The following is a 19,705-nucleotide window of genomic DNA, read 5'->3' on the forward strand; positions in this document are numbered from 1 at the left end:
AGAAAAGCCAGGATATTCAGATTGTTGTCTAGCTTGTAAAAAACTATAAATGATGCTGAAATCCTTGCAACCATCATAATCTTTCTTCAAATGATTGAACCCCACAACCTGTATAGACATAGAATGAAGTATGTACACCACTCGGCTCAATGCATCGGCTACTCAGTTCTCGGCACCAGCTGTATGCTTAATGACAAAGTTATATTCTGCTAAAAATTCAACCGATTTCTGATGTCGACTACTAAGATGCTTCTGAGATTTGAGATATTTGAGTGCCTCATGATTTGAATACAAAACAAACTCTTGAGAAATTAAATAATGACGCCGATGTCGAAGACATTGCACAACAGCATAGAATTCTTTGTCATATGTAAAGTACTTTTGTCTAGCTTCATTAAGTTTTTCACTGTGAAAAGCTATAGGATGTCCTTTGCATAAGCACACCACCTATTCCAACTTGGGAAGCATCGCAAAACACCTCATAGATTTTTGAAAAGTTGGACAAATGTAACACTGGGGTTGCAGTCATCCTTTGCTTGATAGTCTCAAAGGCTTTAGTTGCAGCCTTAGACCAAACAAATTCCCCCTTTTTTATAGCTTCTGTAATTGGTGCCATAATAATACTGAAATTCCTTATGAAACACCTATAAAAAGTAGCCAATCCATGAAAGCTTCTCACTTCATGGATGTTAGTGGGAGTGGGCCAATCAAATATAGCTTTCACCTTGTCAGGATCAGCCTTGACACCTTCAAAGGATATAACAAATCCTAAAAAGATAACAGTAGGTGTCATGAAAGAGCACTTATTTAAGTTGATGTAGAGCTTTTCCTGGCGTAAAACTCTCATCACTTGACGTAAATGGTCAAGATGATCATCAGGAGTATGACTATATAAGAATGTCATCAAAGTAAACAACCAAGAAACGACCAATAAAATGACGAAGTACCTGAGTCATAACTCTCATGAAAGTGCTAGGAGCATTAGTTAAGCCAAAAGGCATAACCAGCCACTCATAGAGATCATCCTTTGTCTTAAAAGCGGTTTTCCATTCATCTCCAAGTCGAATCCTAATTTGGTGATATCCGCTTCTAAGATCAATCTTAGAGAAAATTGTAGCTCCACTCATCATATCTAGCATGTCATCTAAGCGTGGAATAGGGAACCAGTACTTGATTGTAATCTTGTTGATCACTCTGCTATCAACTTACATCCTCCATGAGCCATCCTTCTTAGGAGTGAGTAGGGTCAGTACAACACATGGGTTGAGACTCTCTCTAATGAAGCCCTTCTTCAATAGATCATCCACTTGCCTCTTCAACTCAGCATGTTCTATGGGATTCATCCGATGTGCAGGCAAATTAGGTAGTTGAGACCCGGGAATCAAGTCTATTGCATGTTGGACATCACATAGAGGCGGTAATTCATCAGGCAACTCTTCTGGGATCAAATCTGAAAAATCAGTCAGCAATTCAACCTCTTTTGGCACCTTTGAAATAGGAGCATGTGTTGGTTTATTCACTTCTTTCACTATTAGGGCATAAACAAGGCCCGATTCTTTGCTTTCCTCCTCAAATTGCTTCTTGGACAGCAAGAGAGGTTGCTTCTTTTATTCAACTACTTGTTTTGGGGCTGGAGCTGTCTTTTGAGGGGTCTTAGTTCGCTTCTTGATCTCATCAGGTGACATAGGTTTCATAACAATTCTCTTCCCATTAAATAGAAAGTAATATGTATTCTCTTTCCCACAATGATATACATCCCTATCGTAAAGCCATGGTCGGCCTAATAGAATATGTGTAGCATTCATAGGAATAACATCACACCAAATATCATCAACATAAGACCCATAGGAAATAGAAACAAGAGCTATTTGTTCTATTTGAAGTGTCATCTTGTTTAACCAAGCAATCTTGTATGGTTGAGGATGAGGTTGTGCAACTAGATTGAGCCTTTCAACAGTTGCTGCAAAAACCACATTCATGCTACTACCACCATCAATTATTAGCTTGCAAAGCTTGTCTCCGCTCTTGACAAAGGTGAGGAAGATCGCTGTACAAAGCCAAATTTCTTTCTTTTCTTCTTTAGAGGATGCTAAAACGTGTCTAACAACTCCAACAAGATTGCTGTCATCTTCTTCTTCATGTTCAAACCCAATGTACTCCTCTTCACCAAGGCCTCCTTCATCATCTTCCACTTGTCCTTCCTTCTCACACCTTATGTGTAGATTTCTATTAGGGCATTGAAATGCATAGTAGCTCTTTCCACCACACTTAAAACAAGTATTTTCTGTTGTTCCCCTTTTATTAGCATTGTTGAAGATCGGCCTGCCCTAGAAGTCTATTTGTCCGTTAGCAGTCAAGTAAAGCAAGCAAGCAAGTAGAAGGAAGAAAGAGGAAGAAAGAGAGAAAAAGGTCTAGTTCGAATTAGGGAAAAATTCAACCCTACTTTCGGCCATACTTGTTATTATATTATTAATGTGATAGGGAAAGACACCAGTGCCCTTATTTAAGTAAGAGGCACTCGAACTAACATAATAGAACAACTCAGCAATCTCAATAGGTACAAAGACCGAAATACCCTTCACTAACAAGCATCAATCATGATGTTCTTCAATCATGATGTTCTTCCCCTTGTTATCAGCTCCCTGATACTTGGAACCATTAGACCTTACTGAAACCACATTATGAGATGTAGGTCTAGTGACTCTACCCTCATCTAAACTTTTACGTGCTGCTGCCTCCCCAGCTTGAATACCAAACCTCCTATTATTCACTTACTTCAAGCTCTTCTCTATTTTAAGAGCCATCTGAAAAGCATCATCTACATCATAAACTCGTGCAGTCATCATTTCCTTTCGAATATCAACCGTTAAACCATTCCGAAATTGGGCTAATTTTTGCTTCTCACTTTCTGTAGACTGATATCTAATAGTAAGTTCATCAAACTTCTAAATGTACTCAGACACAGATAAGCTGCCTTGCCTCAATGTCATCATCTCATCATGAGGAGCATCTTGGAAGACATTAGGCAAATATTTCTCCTCCAAGTAATGCTTCATATCTTCCCAACAGGTGATAGGACGCTTACCCATATTCTGTAATCTATTCTCCACACTCCTCCACCATACTTTTGCATGGTCTACAAGTTTAAGTTTAGCAAATCTAACCCGTCTTTCATCTGACATATCGAACCATTCAAAGTATTCCTCTAGTTCTGCCAACCAATTGGAGAAAACTCATGGATTGATGTCACCTCTAAAACTAGGAACTTCTATCTTCACTTTACTAGTAATATCATCCCGATAGTCATCTATACTAGTCTTAGAATGCTCCACCAACTCATCATATAAATCATTTGAAGTACCTTGAGTTTGATGGCATTCCTTAGTAGGTGGTTCACATGTGGACCAGTAGGGTTATTAGTGTTAGAACCCTATGCTTCAGCTCCTCCATGTGGAACACTAGTGTTGTTTTTCTCTTGTTCTTCCATCAACACTTTAACTTGAGCTTCTAGGGTGTCCACTCGATTAATAAGTGCAAGCAACAGCTCTTCTTTAGCTTGTTCAGTTAATCTTCCTCTCATGTTTCTACCATGGTAATGAGCCATTTGAAACCTTATGCTCTGCTACCAAAACTGATGTAGTAGGGCTGGAACAAACTAACACAAGACAGAAAAAGAGAGGAAGAGAGAGTAGAAAGGGTAGAGAGAAAAAAAAGAGAGAAATCCCAAGGGGTCCTAGAATCACTCTAGGGTTTGTAGGAATCACTCCATACAGCAAGATAGGAACAAGATGCTATAGACCAAGTCCACATTGGGCTGGTCAAAATGACGAAAATACCCTTGACCAGATCAGTCTAAGTCCCAAGAGTCTTCTCCATGCCAAATCAGAACCTGTTTGTTGGCCTTCTTCTTACGAGAATAGGCCTTATAATGCATAGACCAATCCCCATCAAAGCTGGTTTCCCCTGTAATCTGTGTTGTACAGAAAGTGTAACGACATTCAAAATGGGAATTCACCTCCGATAACTGACCGCTGATCTCCAATCCAAAAAAAAAAAAAAGCCGGATGAGCAGATAAATTAATTTCCAAACTCATCAAATTAACATGGTAGAGAAATCCAGCACCTCCAAGTTAGAATTATGAAAAAAAAAAACAATCGGACCAATCACAGAAGCAACAAAAATTAATAATGACACCCAGAAAACATTCAGACAATTCAGCAAACGCAAAAGTTAAAAAAAAAAAAAAAAAAAAAAAAAATCAGAAAGATTAGACCGAACAGGCCTCTTTTTACCTGCAATATGATAGAGTATATCACATCGGCATACTTGACCGCCAAGTTAAGCGACATACACCTAGCCGGCGCAATCGCAAAACACCGCAAATTACTCCTGGGGATCCCACCGAGCCGGTCCCGGTGGTTGACCACCACCACCGTCAATAACGCGGCAACGCCGGAGCCCAACGAATGCCCAGCGAAGACCATCTTATACGATGACCCATTATCAACCCACAACTTCTTTAACATCTCAGATTCCTGATTCAACAACCAAATCGCCGATTTCAACAACCCATGGTGAACATACCCGCCATCGAACATCTGCATTCCCAATTTATTATCAAGCAAGAGCTTGTAATCACTCTCCTTGACGAGATTCAGACCTCTAATGGCGAGAATGATTTCACAATAGTTGTGGTCAACGTATATGAGGTAAGGCGGAGCATGGCCCTGGGTTTGCTCGTATGTGACGCGCTTCACGACCCAGTCCGGGTTCATACGGCATCTATCCCTGGGAAGGACTTTGGGATTGCGGAGGTCTTCCTCGTAGACGGCGAGGATGCTGTGGCACATACGAGGGACGGGTTCGAATTCTTCCGGGGTGGCCAGCGGCCAGGTGGAGCTGTCGTCGGAGCCGACGTAGGTGCAGCGTTTCCATACCCAGCGAGAGACGCCTATGCAGACGACACACTCAGCTCCACACCATAAAGACATATTCCTCCTCTGTTAGGGAAGGAGAGAAGCTTCTATCCTGGTCTCTGACGAACCACAAACAAACCAAAGTAAGGCCCAACAGAAGAAAAGTGTGCCCGGGTGTTCTAGAGAGAGCAGGTGAGAGAGAAAGAGGGCCAGAGAGGTTGTCTTGCCTGTCAATCACATGGGCTGCTCCATGGGCACACGTTGTTTGGATCGATTCTGGTTCCTTTCTGCATACCGGAACTCTCTTTTTTTCAGTGGGTTCTTCCTGAACGCGTCCCGCACGCGGATTGCTTTATGGGGATGGAGAGGATGAGCTCAGCTGAGCTTGGGAATGTCTGGGAGCTTCTCATCACTTTAGAGAACAGATGAGCTGTGGATTTGAGTTTGGATATAACTTTAATGGGGTCGGCGGGACGGAGAACACTAGCCGTCGGGCCCGGAGCAGCTGTGATGAATAATTGTGATCAGTTCCTTACTCAGCACACCTCACACCGACCTCACAGGCACATCTCCCCGTGTACTAAGAACATCTCTTATGAATAATAACGGAGATGTTCCGATAAAAGGTGAGATATGCCTGTGAGATCGCTCTATAAGAAGCAGATCCGGTCTCTGTAGGATTTCCGGGTCGGATCGGGTCATGTCAAAAAATCCCAACAACCCACTGCATTGTATAAGCCTACAGCTGTCAATTGGTCGGATCTGGTACAGAGACAGAGTGGAACCGGCCCCCGGTCTCCATTCAATTATAATTGGGAGACAATATAGTATCAGAACCAAACCAATAATTAGTTGGGACAATTGAGTCTGACTTAGTTGGAACTTCAATTTTGATAATAACAATAAAACCTTAATAAATATGGAAGTAAATAGTAAACTGTTTATGTTGATAAAATAATTTTTTAGAGTTTCAAAATATATCAGAAAATTTTGTAATCAATCAACTGTCATCATAAAAGTGATAATCAATCAAGTAGATTTTATTAAAATTTACGGAGGATTTTGATTGATGAGAGTCCTTTTGATGTCATCTATTTTAGATATCATAGATTTTTCTTTTTTTACTAAAATTATGAAATGTACAATAAAAAATTTACCGGTGTAGGCATAAAATATAACAAAATTACAAAAAAAAAAGAAACTAAAAAACCTTTATATATTATTAATTATATAATTGTTTAAGTTTTAATTAATTAAGAATAACAAAAATCTGTCCCAACTCACATAATTGAAATACAAAATTTATTGTCATTATCATCCATGTCTTATCCATTTTGCAAATCCGTTTTATTAGGAGTTTAGGGCACAAAACTCAAAATCAAATTCGACATAATCGGTTTGATTCAACCTATCGGATAGATCCGACCCATTGACGTATGTAACTTAATTCACTTTTTAATTTAAAAAGGGGTAGAGGGAAGAGGAGAGACTTGTGACTTGTGAGATGAGCAAACTTAAAATTAAAAAGCAGTTGGAGTATTCGAGGAGTATAATTCTTTTGATATATCATATAATATTCTTTTGGTGGGTGGATAAAAAATTCTTTTCCTTCTCTCCTTCCCATCCTATTTCTCTCTTTTGTTTATTCCTTGGTAAACGTTTGGAATATCAAGCTTACCCATTGATCCGGTTATTACCAAACTAGGGAGTGGCCCATCAACTTAACGGCTGAGATTGTTGAATTAGTTCGGCTAATAATTAGGGAGTGGCCCATCAACTTAACGGCTGAGATTGTTGAATTAGATCGGCTAATAATTAGGGAGTGGCCCATCAACTAAATGGCTGAGATTGTTGAATTGGTCGATTCATTAATAAATTTGTTCATGAGCCGGGTTTAGGTTTGGCTTTAGCTCCCAGCCTTCCACTCCCACAATATATCCATTTTCTTGTAGGAGTCGACAGATACTCCAACCCAATATTACAAATGGACCGTATATGGTTCTATTTTATTTTCTCCAATGATATCAAGTATGATCTAAACCCATATCTGAATCCTTTTTTATCAATCGGATATAGACAAAATTTGAGAGGATCCTCTCTCATTCCCACCAATTTCGTGCCCCGGCAGCAACATCACTACATCAATGGTAGTTCAATTAGGGTTCTTTCCTTGCATTTGAGGAGCTCAGATTGGCTGTTGGCACCACTGTGTATTGTGGGTTATTTAACCAATCACGAGTGAACATGTCAGTATTTCATAGATTGGTAATTTGGTATACACTCCGTATCTCCCACTCGACAAACTTGTTTAGGAACCTCTATACATGACACATTAATTAATTATTTCTCTTTTCAACTAAAAAAAGTATTGAGGGTAAATAATATTTTACCACATTCATTATGAGATGTCATTCAAAGTATGCTCCTAAAACAGCCTTTAAGTGTGTGTTTTGTTATGTGGGCTTTTCGTAGTAGGTTTTTATCAAAGTGTTGCTATGTCATCACCAAATCAGTATTTAGCTCATCATGGTGATCCGTACTCATAAATACTCACAAAAATTGGCCTTGAAGCTCAAGCTCAGCTCGGCTCGGTTTCAACCGAGCTCGAGCCCAATTCAGTGGCTCGATTATTAAACGAGCCAAGCTCGAGCCTATTAGAACTCGGCTCATGAAGCTCGCGAGCCGGCTTGAATTATAATAAAAATATTATAATTCTTAATTTTTTAAATATAAAATAAAAAAATTAATATATAATTTGTATTTTTATAAAATATCTTTTCTAAATATTTTTATAATAAACATTTATAAAATATTTTTATAAAATATAAAACGAGCCGAAACGAACTCGAGCTTATGAACTTTTGATTCAAGCCGAGCTCAAGCCTGGTACTATTCGACTCGACTTGTCTCGAATCCACCTCTACTCATAGATACTATTCTGCTTATGTAGCACTTAATGGCACCTAGTGGTGTCTACTTGTCATAAACGGTTGGCATTATTACTTTTCTCGGTTTTGAAGACAAATAAAATACAAACTTAATAAACAAAAGCTCTACCAAACACATTAAAACAACCAAAGATTTTGGAATGGGATATGCTCCTCACGCTTGGATGCCTCACATGCACATCCGCCATGCATTGGGAACATCTCCTTTGAATAATAACTTATAACTACAGGAGATGTGCGTCTAAAGCGCCTTATGTGATGAGCAAGCAAATCCGATCTCAAAGATTTTGGGAATTGGCCTCATGTGAACAGAACATTGTCATATATATTTACTCATGATTCGTTATGTAGCCCATAAAATACAAAGCGATGGCGATAGCAAATTGGAGTGACATGTGAGACGTTGACATGGAGGGCTGATTTGGTCAATTCAGACCATCCCGAAACCCTCTGAACTGGCCACGTTATCTAATATCTATCCCCCTATAAAAAAGATTGTCTCCCATGTTGCATAGGCGAAAAAGTCTCCCCGATTGCCATCCACTATTTTTTTTAAGGGTAAACTCCAAAGGAACCCCCATAGCTTGGGGGTTTGGGTTGGTACTAATTCCCTAATTTTTTTAGGAAGATTCTCGATTCCTCAAGTTTTGCATACTGAATGGGTGACGGGATCTGCTCCTCACAAATGGGTGCCTTATGCGTACATCACCATGTATTGAGGACATCTCCCATAAATATTTATTAATAAGTACTGGAGATGTTCTTAATGCATGATAGGATGTGCGTGTGAGGCCCCAGTGAGGCACCAGCTGTGAAGAATAGATCCGATCTCTTGAATAAATAATTATATTTGTAAGTGAGGTTGCAACCAATCTGGATCATTCAAATAATTTTTTAAACATGGAAAATATTTCCAATGCATGGTTGGAATATGCTGCAAGATACATTCTTTGATGTGCATTAACTCTCATGATAAATACTGAAGATATTCCCTATACACGGTTGAGGCCTGCTGTGAGGCGCGCTGTGGGGAGTCATTGTGAATTCATCCAAATGATGTATCTAGATTTCATATGATCTACTCCCCCCCAACTGATGCATTCAATCAACTATTTTGTTAGCCAACCCAAAAATATAAAACTGAAAAAACCACAGATGTTTAAACTATTGAAGTGGTCTCCTAGCTAAGATTAGAGAATTAATATCAATCAAACATCAGCCAACCAAGTAAAATATATCAAGATTTCAATTAATCAATGCCAAGCAACCTACTGGATCAATTGATTAATTTCTTGCACCCATCCAAGAAACGATAGGATTTTAACTGCAACCTAACATTATTTGGATAGAAGAATTTTGTTTTTTTAAGCCTTATTTGGATAGGAGATCAATTATACTGAATGAGGGGCTATTTTGATGGTTTAAAATTTTCATTTAATTATAGCAAATTCATTTTATTACATAGAGCATAACATTTATTACACTAAAGTATTAGATGTAGTTAAAATGAATCCTAAAAAGAAAGTATCTATTAGGCTTAGAAAAGATTAAAAAAAGAAAGAAAAGCATGTTAATAGTGCTCTTATAACTAACACTACTTCAACCTTCACAAAGACAACTAGGACCGGGTGGAGTCCTATGATTGGTCCACCTCCCCTTGTTTATCCTTATCATGTCTTCTTAATCTCTATCAAGATTTTTTTTTTTTGGTAAACGAAATGTCATTGAAAGAATAAATAAATAAATAAATAATAATAACTAGAATTAGGGGTGAGCATGGGTTGGTTCAGTTTGGTCTATGGCAGAACCTAGAACCTACCCCGTAGGGGTGTTCTAAGTTTTTGGAACCAGAACCTACCCTATGAAGATTAGTTCCAGGTCGGTTATGGCCTTGATAGTTCTGGGGTCGGTTCGAGAGTCTACCCGCGGAACTTGTTCTTTATTTACTCTTCCTAAAAAAATGAAATGTGTCCTTTAAAAAGTTGATTTTCAATACTGATAATATATAACTTAAAACATATATTATGTTTGTTAATTAAGTTGAGTAAATATGTAGATTATTATGATATAATAGCATATGTTTCAAAATTTGTCATATTATAATTTAAATTTTGTAAACATTACCTTGTACATTATTTATTATACACATCCAAATTTTAAAATGGAAACAAATGATCAAGTTACTTAAGTAACTCCAATGGTCAAGTGAGACCATGGATTTTGTGACAATAAGTGTTTTGGGTTGAAATATTTATATTCTTAAAAATATTTTTGAGTTTATTTCAAGGCAAGCTTGGTTATGTGGCCAGTTCCACCAAGGCTAACCAAGGCTAGTTTGTCGAGTCAGTTTGGTTAGGATAAACCCCCTAGACCCTATAAATGACTTGAGTAGGGGTTGGTTTCAAAAATTTAAAACCAAATCTTACCCTATAACAAATTAGATAAGGTCGATTCAAGACCAATTCAAGGTCGATTCCATTCAATCAAGATAAAATCTATCCATCTCCTCACCCCTAATTAGAATACAAGATAGACCAAACGCCCCAACTAACCAACTAGGACATTGAACAGCTACTCAAAAAAAGTAAGGCTTTTCTAATTCCAAGTTCCAACCAACCAAAAGGGGTAGAAACAAGTTTCCAAAACGAAAATAACCGCGAAATGAAAAAAAGTCACATATATTACTCCTCTATCTAAACATCGTACGTCTGAATATAGTGGGGTGGTGGCGCAGTTGGCTAGCGCGTAGGTCTCATAGCTTCTGAGTTATCCTGAGGTCGAGAGTTCGAGCCTCTCTCACCCCATTAATTGTTTTTTGTTCTGATCATGTCTTTCTAAGACTTCTATACCCTCCTCCATAAAAGAATAACATGGACAAACTTAAGATTTAGGCCCAAACACAACTAAAAAAAATATTTTTATGCCATGGTTAGAAGCACTAATACACTTATTAACATGCACATCTAATATGATATGATACACCCAATATATTTATATTTTGTTTAATATGAGAGGTTTGGAAAAAGCCTATGGTATATATATACCATCCGCCGAGATGATATGATACATCTGATATAGAGCATTTAGTACTGTTTGAGCTGTGTGTGAATGGATTGGATCATAATCCAATCTTATTTGGTTGATGTTGAATTACTTTCTATTCAGATTTTCGAATAAAAAAATAGGATCCGGTTAGAAACTGGATTGGATTCGAATCACCCCTATTCAATCCAATATATTATATATTTATAAATATAAATATATATAATATATATATATATGTGTGTTATTTATTTATTTACAAATATATTTTTTTAATTTGTTATATTATTTATTTTTTATAAAAAACATATATATATATGATGAAAATAATTAAAAAAATACTTGTATTTTTTGTTCTTACTTTATTTAAATTAATATATTTTATTTTTCTTTTAACAATTTATCAAATTTTAAAGAAAACAAGTTAAATTGAATCATATTCGAGGATCCGACTCACTGATAGGATTCGAATTAGTTATAAGAATTTTTCCAGCATGCTCTGAGTCTTGTATCTATATATATCTTTCTAACTAATCAATAAAACATGATTATCTTCTTTGTCACTGAATACCAATTTACATGGTATCAGAGCGGTGATATGCAACCATCGCTTCCCCAGTTTTTTTTTTCCTTCACCTCCTCTATTTTTTTAAACCGTCGACCTTTTCACCGGAAATTCATTTGTCAGTCACCATGGAAAGAGAGAATTCTCCTTACTACTTACCTTCGTCTGATACTCTAGGAACGGTTCTTGTTTCTTGTTCATGGGTCGGGCTCGGGCCGGGCTTTCACTTGTCACTAATGAAAATATACTAGGCCCGAGCCCGAGCTCGGCCCGACCAACAGGTATATAACTTGGGCCCGAGCCCGGCCTTGGTAAAAAGCCCGAAACCCGACCTAATTGAAAAAAAAAACAATTTTCCCTATTCAAATTAGAATTAAAAATTCATATAGTATTTTCTTTCTATTTAAATGAACAATGGGCCTACAAAATGGTATTTTTCCCTTTCTTTTATATTTTAAAACATAATTTTACATTCTTAAATAAAAAAAATATTCAAATGGACATAATCACATAACTAATTTTAAGTTTAATATTAGGTTGGGCCGGGCTTTTTGGCCCGAATTTAAGCCCGCGGGCCTATAAGCATGTTCAAGCCTGTCCGGGGGTCGGGCCAGGTCGGGTCGGCCCGTCGGGCCACCCGACCCATGAACAGGTCTAATGGAGACAATTTTCCAATGTGGCAACGAGCTATGACCAATGCACTACAGGCAAAGAACAAGTTTTCTTTCGTCAATGGCTCGCTACCCAAACTAGTAGCTGGTTCTCTAGATCTTAATTCATGGATCAAATGCAATTCGATAATGGTTGCATGGATCTTCAATTCACTAACGAGAGAGATCTATGACAGTGTAGCCTTCATTGGATCAATCGCAAAAATTTGGAGAGAGCTTCAAGAATGATTTTCGTAGGGAAACATCCCCCAAATAGATCAACTAAAACGAGATTTAGCCTTGTTGCAACAAGGTGATCTTTTAGTAAGCAACTACTTTACAAAGCTAAAGATATTATGGGATGAACTCAGCACCATTACAATATGTCCTGGATGCACTTGTGGAGTGGCGAAGGTTTTCTTGGCAGAACGAGACAGAGAGAAGTTGCATCAGTTTCTGATGGGCTTGAATGAATCCTTCAACATAATCCGTTCAAGCATCCTTGGATCGAAGCCCTCCTGTCCCTAAACAAAGTGTATGCTCTCATCATACAAGAAGAACGTCAGCAACAACTCTCAACTGTTTCGACCTTTGCAACTTGAAGCGACAGCGTTAGCAACAGATGCATCCAAGGACAAAGGCACTGGAGCTCCTAGATCCAAACTTTGATGTGATCACTGCAAGTGCACATGCCACACAAAAGATAGGTGCTACACCCTTGTAGAATATCCACTTAACTGGAATCATTGCCGGAATAACAAAGGTCCAACCTCTATTGGTGACTCTTCAAAGTATATGGTAGCAGCTTCTTGTGTTTCCATAGACACCAAGGAAACTGCATCTTTCACCGATCACAATTCTCTAGTGGCAGGCCTCACTATGCACCGATATACTCAATTGGTCTCTCTCCTAAGCTATGAACCTACTAAATTTGCAGCCACCGTCTCGGCTGGTAAGCCTTCTTCCTCTGATTCTATAGAATGGATCATTAACAGTGGCGCTTCAGACCATATGGTGTCAAATAGTTCCCTAATAAGTGCACCCATCACTGTCACAACCACATCCATTCGACTCTCGAATGGATCCCTTACCTGCACCAATCATAGAGGCACTGTCATCGTTGGATCTCACATTCTTGATAATGTTCTACATGTTCCTTCATTTAACTGCAATCTTTTATCAGTCAGCAAGATTACTCAACAACTGAATTGCCTGGCAATTTTTTTCCAACCTTTCGCATTCTCTAGGACCCACACTCCAAGATCGTGATTGGGACGGGTGAGCTCCAAAATGGATTGTATTATTTCACTTTCCATTCCAACACCAACCACTCACAAACTACTTATCATTCCACCTATGTCATCAATTCCACACTTTGGCATATATGCTTGGGCCACACCTCACAAGGTCGTCTTGCTCTCATTTTGGAGTCAATATGGCTGACTGGGAAAACTATTGTGATATTTGTCACAAAGATAAACAAGATCGCCTACCATTTCAAATCAACAATACTCGCAGTAACTCACATTTTTCCTTGACACATTGTGGCATATGGGGCGGTTACAAGACCCCCTCTCATTCAAGGGCAAGATACTTCTTAACTATAGTAGATGACCACACGAGATGTGCGTGGGTCTACCTCTTAAGAAATAAATCTGAGGCTGGTCATTTTCTTATATCTTTTCGTGCTATGGTGAACAGGCAATTCAATACCAATGTAAAGCAAATTCATTCTGATAATGGTTTGGAGTTTTTTTCTGGGCCTCATGTGTACAAACACCCCAACAAAATGGAGTGGCAGAACGGAAACACCGCCATTTACTAGAAGTGGCCTAGGCCTTGAGATTTCAAGCTCCCCTCCCTCTTCACTTTTGGGGGGAATGCAAACTTACAACCACGTAAATAATAAACTTACTACCCACTCCCTCACTTTCTAACATTTCCCCTTATGAAGCCCTTTTCCATCAACCACCCTCCTACCATCACTTAAGAGCCTTTGGATGCCTGTGTTACGCTCAAATTCATCCTCGGCCTCATGACAAATTTGCAGCTCGGGTTACACCTTGCATTTTTGTGGGTTATTCACATGGCCAAAAAGGCACTAGGTTTACTCTCTTGACACACAAAATATTTACAAGTCATAACATCATCTTTTATGAGGACCGCTTCCCCTTCTAGCATGGCCTCTCAACCTTCTTCCCACATCACCAATCCGTTCTTCCTTTATCCACTTCTGATGACTGTGACTATCCTAGCCCACTCCAACCACCCACTTAGCACAATAACCCACTCGCTAATACTAGTACGCCCATAATCACCAATCCTAACATCATAACTGAGCCCACTCAAGGTCAACTCCCATTGTTGTCGATACACCTAAACCCATTAGTTAGCCCAACACTTTGCTTCCCACCAGTTCTCGGCCAAAAAGACATACCACTATTCCCACACACCTTCAAGACTACATTTTCCAACTTCCCCCTTCCACCTCCCGATCAAACCAAGCATCCATTGAAGTTGAGCCCAAATCCTATTCTCAAGCTGCCCAGGACCCACATTGGCGTCAAGCTATGGCAGATGAAATCGCAACACTTGACTGCAATAATAGTTGGATCATCACCCCTCTACCTCTTGGCAAACAACCCATAGGAGAAAAATGGGTTTACCACATGTAAGGCTGATGGAACCATAGAGCGCTTTAAAGTGCAACTTGTTGCAAAAGGCATCACCCAGGTTGAAGGCCTCGATTACCATGATAATTTCGTCCTATGACCAAACTTTCCACTGTTCATTGCTTACTTGTTGTAGCTGCCATTAAGGGCTAGGATCTACATCAGCTAGACGTGAATAATGCCTTTCTTCATGATGATCTCCATGAAGAAGTATATATGAGTATTCCTCAAGGTTTTGAATCAGCAAATCCCACTCATTTTGCAAACTACAAAAGTTACTCTATGGCCTCAAACAAGTCTCCTGCATGTGGTTCGAAAAATTTACTCAAGCACTCCTTTCTTTGGGGTATTGTCAATCTTCTCTGGATTATTCCCTATTCACATGCAGTTATGGGAAATTCTTTTGTTGTTGTGCTTGTATATGCTGATGATGTCATCCTAATAGGAAATGGCAATATGTGCATTCTCTCTCTCAAGAAACACCTTGATGATCATTTTGGCATAAAGGATTTGGGTCCACTCAAAATTTTTCTTGGATTAGAGGTATCTCGATCAACTTCTGGGATTTTCCTAAATTAGCATAAATATGCGCTTGATATTCTTCGAGAGACCGGTATGACTGAATGCAAACTTTGCTCTACACTTATGGAACAACATAATCATTTTGTTGATAGTTCTAGTGCTCCATTATCCGATCCAACTCAATATCGAAGACTTGTTGGACAACTTGTGTACTTAACAACCACTCATCCAGACCTTGGCTTTGTTGTCAATTACTTGAGTCAATTTATGCATGCTCCCAAGCAAGAGCATTACAATGCTTCCCTTCGAGTGGTGTGTTACATCAAAGGCATAATATCTCATGGCATCTTCTTCTCAGCTTCTAGTATACTGCAACTCCATGGCTTCTACAACTCTGATTGGGCGAGTTGCCCCCTCACTCGTCGCTCCACCATGGGTTACTTAACATTACTAGGAGACTCCCCCATTGCTTGAAAAATCAAGAAACAACATACAGTCTCCCGTTCATCTGTTGAAGCTGAATATCGAGCCATGACCGTCCCAACATCTGAACTCATTTGATTAAAACGTCTCCTTACTGAATTGACAATTACTTTGTCTGAAGCCCTAACACTCCATTGTGACAGTAAGGCAGCTTTGCACATAGCAGCCAACCCCGTGTTCCACAAGCGGACAAAGCACATTGAAATTGATTGTCACTTTGTTCGTAACTACATACAATGAGGTGATCTCATGACTGCTCATATCTCCAGTGCCTCTCAACTAGTAGACCTCTTCACTAAGGCTGTCTCCATAGATTGCCTTTTATGCCACTTACCCAAGTTGGGCATCCAAGATGATCCAACTTGAAGGGGGTGTTAGAGGATTCATGAACATTCAAGAGAGTTCATTGACAATTGGGTTTGGTTACTTCAACATCCGGATTAGTTACAAGAATTTCTTCCATGTGCTCTAAGTCTTGTATCTATATATATCTTTCTAATTAATCAATGAAACATGATTGCCTTCTTTGTCACCAAATACCAATCTACATAACTAGTTCTATTTCACTCTAAAACCACTCTTAGACCAAAAATTGTTGACTTAATTAGTGATCCATTGACTCGGGCAACCGAATTGTCGATCCAAATAATAGTTTTTTGTCGTTTTTTAGTTTAACTATTTTTTAATTTTTTTTTTTTAAATCAGAATGGGTCATTCCTTCAAACCAGATAGTTGGACCATTCAACCCAAAAATTGGTGGTTAAAATGGTTGTATGTCTGGTCTAGTTTTCAAAACCTTGATTAAAAGACTTAAATTTGGATTATTATCATTAGAATCAATGTTTTAAAAACAGACCTGAAATTAAAACCACTTTGGCCACCAATTTCCAAGTCAATAGTTTGAATGTATAGTTCAAAGGGATGACCCATTGCAATTTAAAAAAATAAAAAAACTAGTCAAACACATTGTTTGGGTTGAATGGGTCAACATGTCACTAACCAAATAAATGGTTTTTGCCAAGAAATAAAGTTAAGGGTGAAAAAAAACTTGTCATTTGGACAGTTTTCAGGTCCAACGATTCGACCGTCCAGGTCTATGATGGTTTGGAAACCATGATTAGAATAGTACTCATTACTAACTATATATAAAGATTCCAAATTTTCATTAATATTATTGATACCAATTTTACTATAAATAAGGTCAATCTTGAGAATTGTCTCGGCTCCTCTTGTAGGACCCATTTGATCTCAACCCTCACCAAATTTTAATTAACAATGATGATTACATTAAAATACCTCGAAACAATTTAATTTTAGGTTGTATTTTTCCATGTCAAAATTTTCTCCATTTTTGTTTTATTTTGAGAATGTCAACCCTCCTTTTATATGAGTATAAGGGAGAAACATTCTTATCTGAAATACCCTCCTTGGAGATTAACCACCATTTTTGGAAAATGTAGAAGTTAACCTCTTCCTTTGAGTTGTGCAATTTCTCTAGGACTTCTAGAGTTTGTAATAGAGTAGCTTATGGCCAGACTTGCACAACAAGCTTGTCACATTTGAAACATGTGAATATGTTCTCTTTGTGCATGAACTCATTGTGTCCCGTATTCCTTGATGTCAATTAGTTGAGTGGCATGTGCTATGCATGTGAACAAGTATTAACCATATATATATGGTATATAGTCTTTGTTTCTAATTTTTAGGGTAAAATACAAAAATCTCCCCTGAAGTTTCTGACAATCATAAAAACCTCCCATACAGTTTCACTTTAGCAAAAACCTCCCCTCAAAATTTAAAAAATTCAACAAATACCTCCCTTCCAGCAGTGACCAAGATGAAAAACGTTAAAGAGATGATCATTTTTTCAAAATACCTATTTTAGCCTTTTACGAATGAATGTGCATCTTGTTTTTACTAAAATAGCCCTGTCTCAGCAACTCCATAATCCACTCGAACATTGTTCATCTTCTTCCTCATGATGGACAATGGAAAAATGGCGGTGCACTCCCTCCAACCTTCCCAGTTTTTACTAAAATAGCCCTCTCTCCTTTCTCAATCCTTTACTACTTCTTTTGGGGGGTAGCCGGGGCTCCAGCTAGCCGGTTGTAGCTAAGATCAATCGTCCAAATTTTAACCTAGTTCCACGGTCAAACAGGGTCGCTGAATAGGTTCCTCTATAGCCCTACCTTTGTTTAATTGGCAGTCGCGCTACCTAGTTGACCGTTATCGAGTTCATAAGATAATGGCACATCGATTATATTGGGTCATCCAAATAGATTCTCATCATCTTTACTGATACACCACCATAGGATCATCACAACTATGTATCATCCCAAACTTTCATACAACGATAATCTCGATTTTGTGTTTATCTACAAACCAATAAGCATTTGGGTAGCTTTTCCCTTTTTTTCATTTGGAAAATTTGGGTGTCTTTGTCATAGAGGATGAGAAAGAAATGAAGCACCTAGAAACCTTAGAAGGAGCAGAGTTTCGTCTCCGCCTCTTCCAGATTGATCTCCTCGACTACGATTCTCTTATGGCTACGATTAATGGAACCGTCAGTATATTCCACCTTGCTTCCCCCTACATTGTGGATAAAGTCAAAGACCCTAAGGTCCATTCTCAGAGGCTCTGAGGCAGAACAGATGAAAATTAATTTTATTTAATTAATTGTTGTAATTACGTTGTGTTCATTTCTTCCTTTTCTTTTAATATTACAATAATAGAGAGAGCTTTTGGATCCGGTGATCAAAAGGACGATTAATGTGCTGAAAGCGGCGAAGGAGTGCGAGGTGAGATGGGTGGTGGTAACATCATCAATCTTCGCCATCATACCAAGTCGGTACTGGCCTGCAGATGTTGTCAAAGGGGAGAATTGCTGGACGGATGTTGACTATTGCAAGCATACCGGAGTGAGTTTTCTGATTACCTTTCTTGTTGTTTCTAGTTGAGGTCCGAATATCCGATTAGTCAATTAGCTTTTTTTTTATCCAGCTAATTTGTCTTCTATAATAGCTTTGGCCTAATTTACTATGAGGCTCAACCTTTAGCTACAAAGGAATTCAGCGGCCTTGTTCGACCGTGGAACCAAGTCAGAATCCGGACGATTGATCTTAGCTACAACCGGCTAGCCAGAGCCCCGGCTACCCCCTAAAAGAAGCAATAAAGGATTGAGAAAGGAGAGAGCTATTTTAGTAAAAATTGTGAAGGCTGGAGGGAGGAGTGCACTGCCATTTTGTCACCATGCCTCGTGAGGAAGAAGATGAACAGTGTTCGAGCGGATTATGGAGTTGCTGAGATAGAGCTATTTTAGTAAAAATAGATGCACATTAATTCGTAAAAGGGTAAAATAGGTATTTTGAAAAAATGGTCATCTCTTTAATGCTTTTCATCTTGGTCATTAGGTATTTGTTGAACTTTTCAAAAATAAAGGGGAGGTTTTTGTTAAAATAAAACTATAGGGGATGTTTTTATGATTGTCAAAAACTTTAGGGAAGGTTTTTATATTTTACCCTAATTTTTATGATTTACATCGAAATCAAGACAAGTATCCACTTGATATGATAGAGGTTATGTTTGGTTCTGTGGATGTTTATTGGAAAAATGTTGTCACATCAATGCCACTTAGGCATTGTTGTTTATTGTGTGTGCATAAAGCCTTTGTTTGGTTTCAATAATTATTAAATTAATATAAAAAAACAAAAATGCTAGGATTTATGTGCATGAGGCATTGAGAGAAACTTCATACTCTGACTTCTCCTAATGCCCCAATGTTTATTGAAATGAAATGCTTACCTAGAGCATTGTAAGTTGAGGTGGAAGAAAGCTTTATGGGGTGTTACTCGAAACATCTAACCAAACAACAAAAACAATAAACATTTAAAGTAATGCTTTTCAATT

General features: G+C 38.3%; 1 protein-coding gene, 1 non-coding gene and 1 pseudogene across 4 annotated transcripts in view; 2 read left to right on the forward strand and 1 right to left on the reverse strand.

The window, feature by feature from the left end:
- LOC104607350 (uncharacterized) overlaps window positions 1–5,462 on the reverse strand; it is a 37,389-nt gene extending 31,927 nt beyond the window's left edge. The window contains exons 1-2 of one of the 3 annotated variants that reach the window (XM_088886399.1): window positions 5,145–5,462; window positions 4,294–5,029 (exon numbers count right to left, since the gene is read on the reverse strand). In XM_088886399.1, the coding sequence (XP_088742525.1) occupies window positions 4,294–4,992 (699 nt within the window). In that variant the 5' untranslated portion in view covers window positions 4,993–5,029; window positions 5,145–5,462. Of the gene's footprint in view, window positions 1–4,293 lie in introns of all 3 variants that reach the window. The other 2 variants (XM_010272970.3, XM_088886398.1) reach the window with 2 other exon arrangements.
- Window positions 5,463–10,584: 5,122 nt separating this feature from the next.
- On the forward strand, window positions 10,585–10,669 carry TRNAM-CAU (transfer RNA methionine (anticodon CAU)). Its single transcript is given in 2 exon segments — window positions 10,585–10,622; window positions 10,634–10,669. It is a non-coding gene; the product is annotated as a tRNA-Met (tRNA).
- Window positions 10,670–18,260: 7,591 nt separating this feature from the next.
- On the forward strand, window positions 18,261–18,756 carry LOC109115423 (cinnamoyl-CoA reductase 1 pseudogene; annotated as a pseudogene).
- Window positions 18,757–19,705: the final 949 nt, after the last annotated feature.

The sequence above is a fragment of the Nelumbo nucifera genome, chromosome 4 (assembly GCF_055504915.1).
Source record: "Nelumbo nucifera cultivar China Antique chromosome 4, China Antique-T2T, whole genome shotgun sequence".
Lineage (NCBI taxonomy): Eukaryota > Viridiplantae > Streptophyta > Magnoliopsida > Proteales > Nelumbonaceae > Nelumbo > Nelumbo nucifera.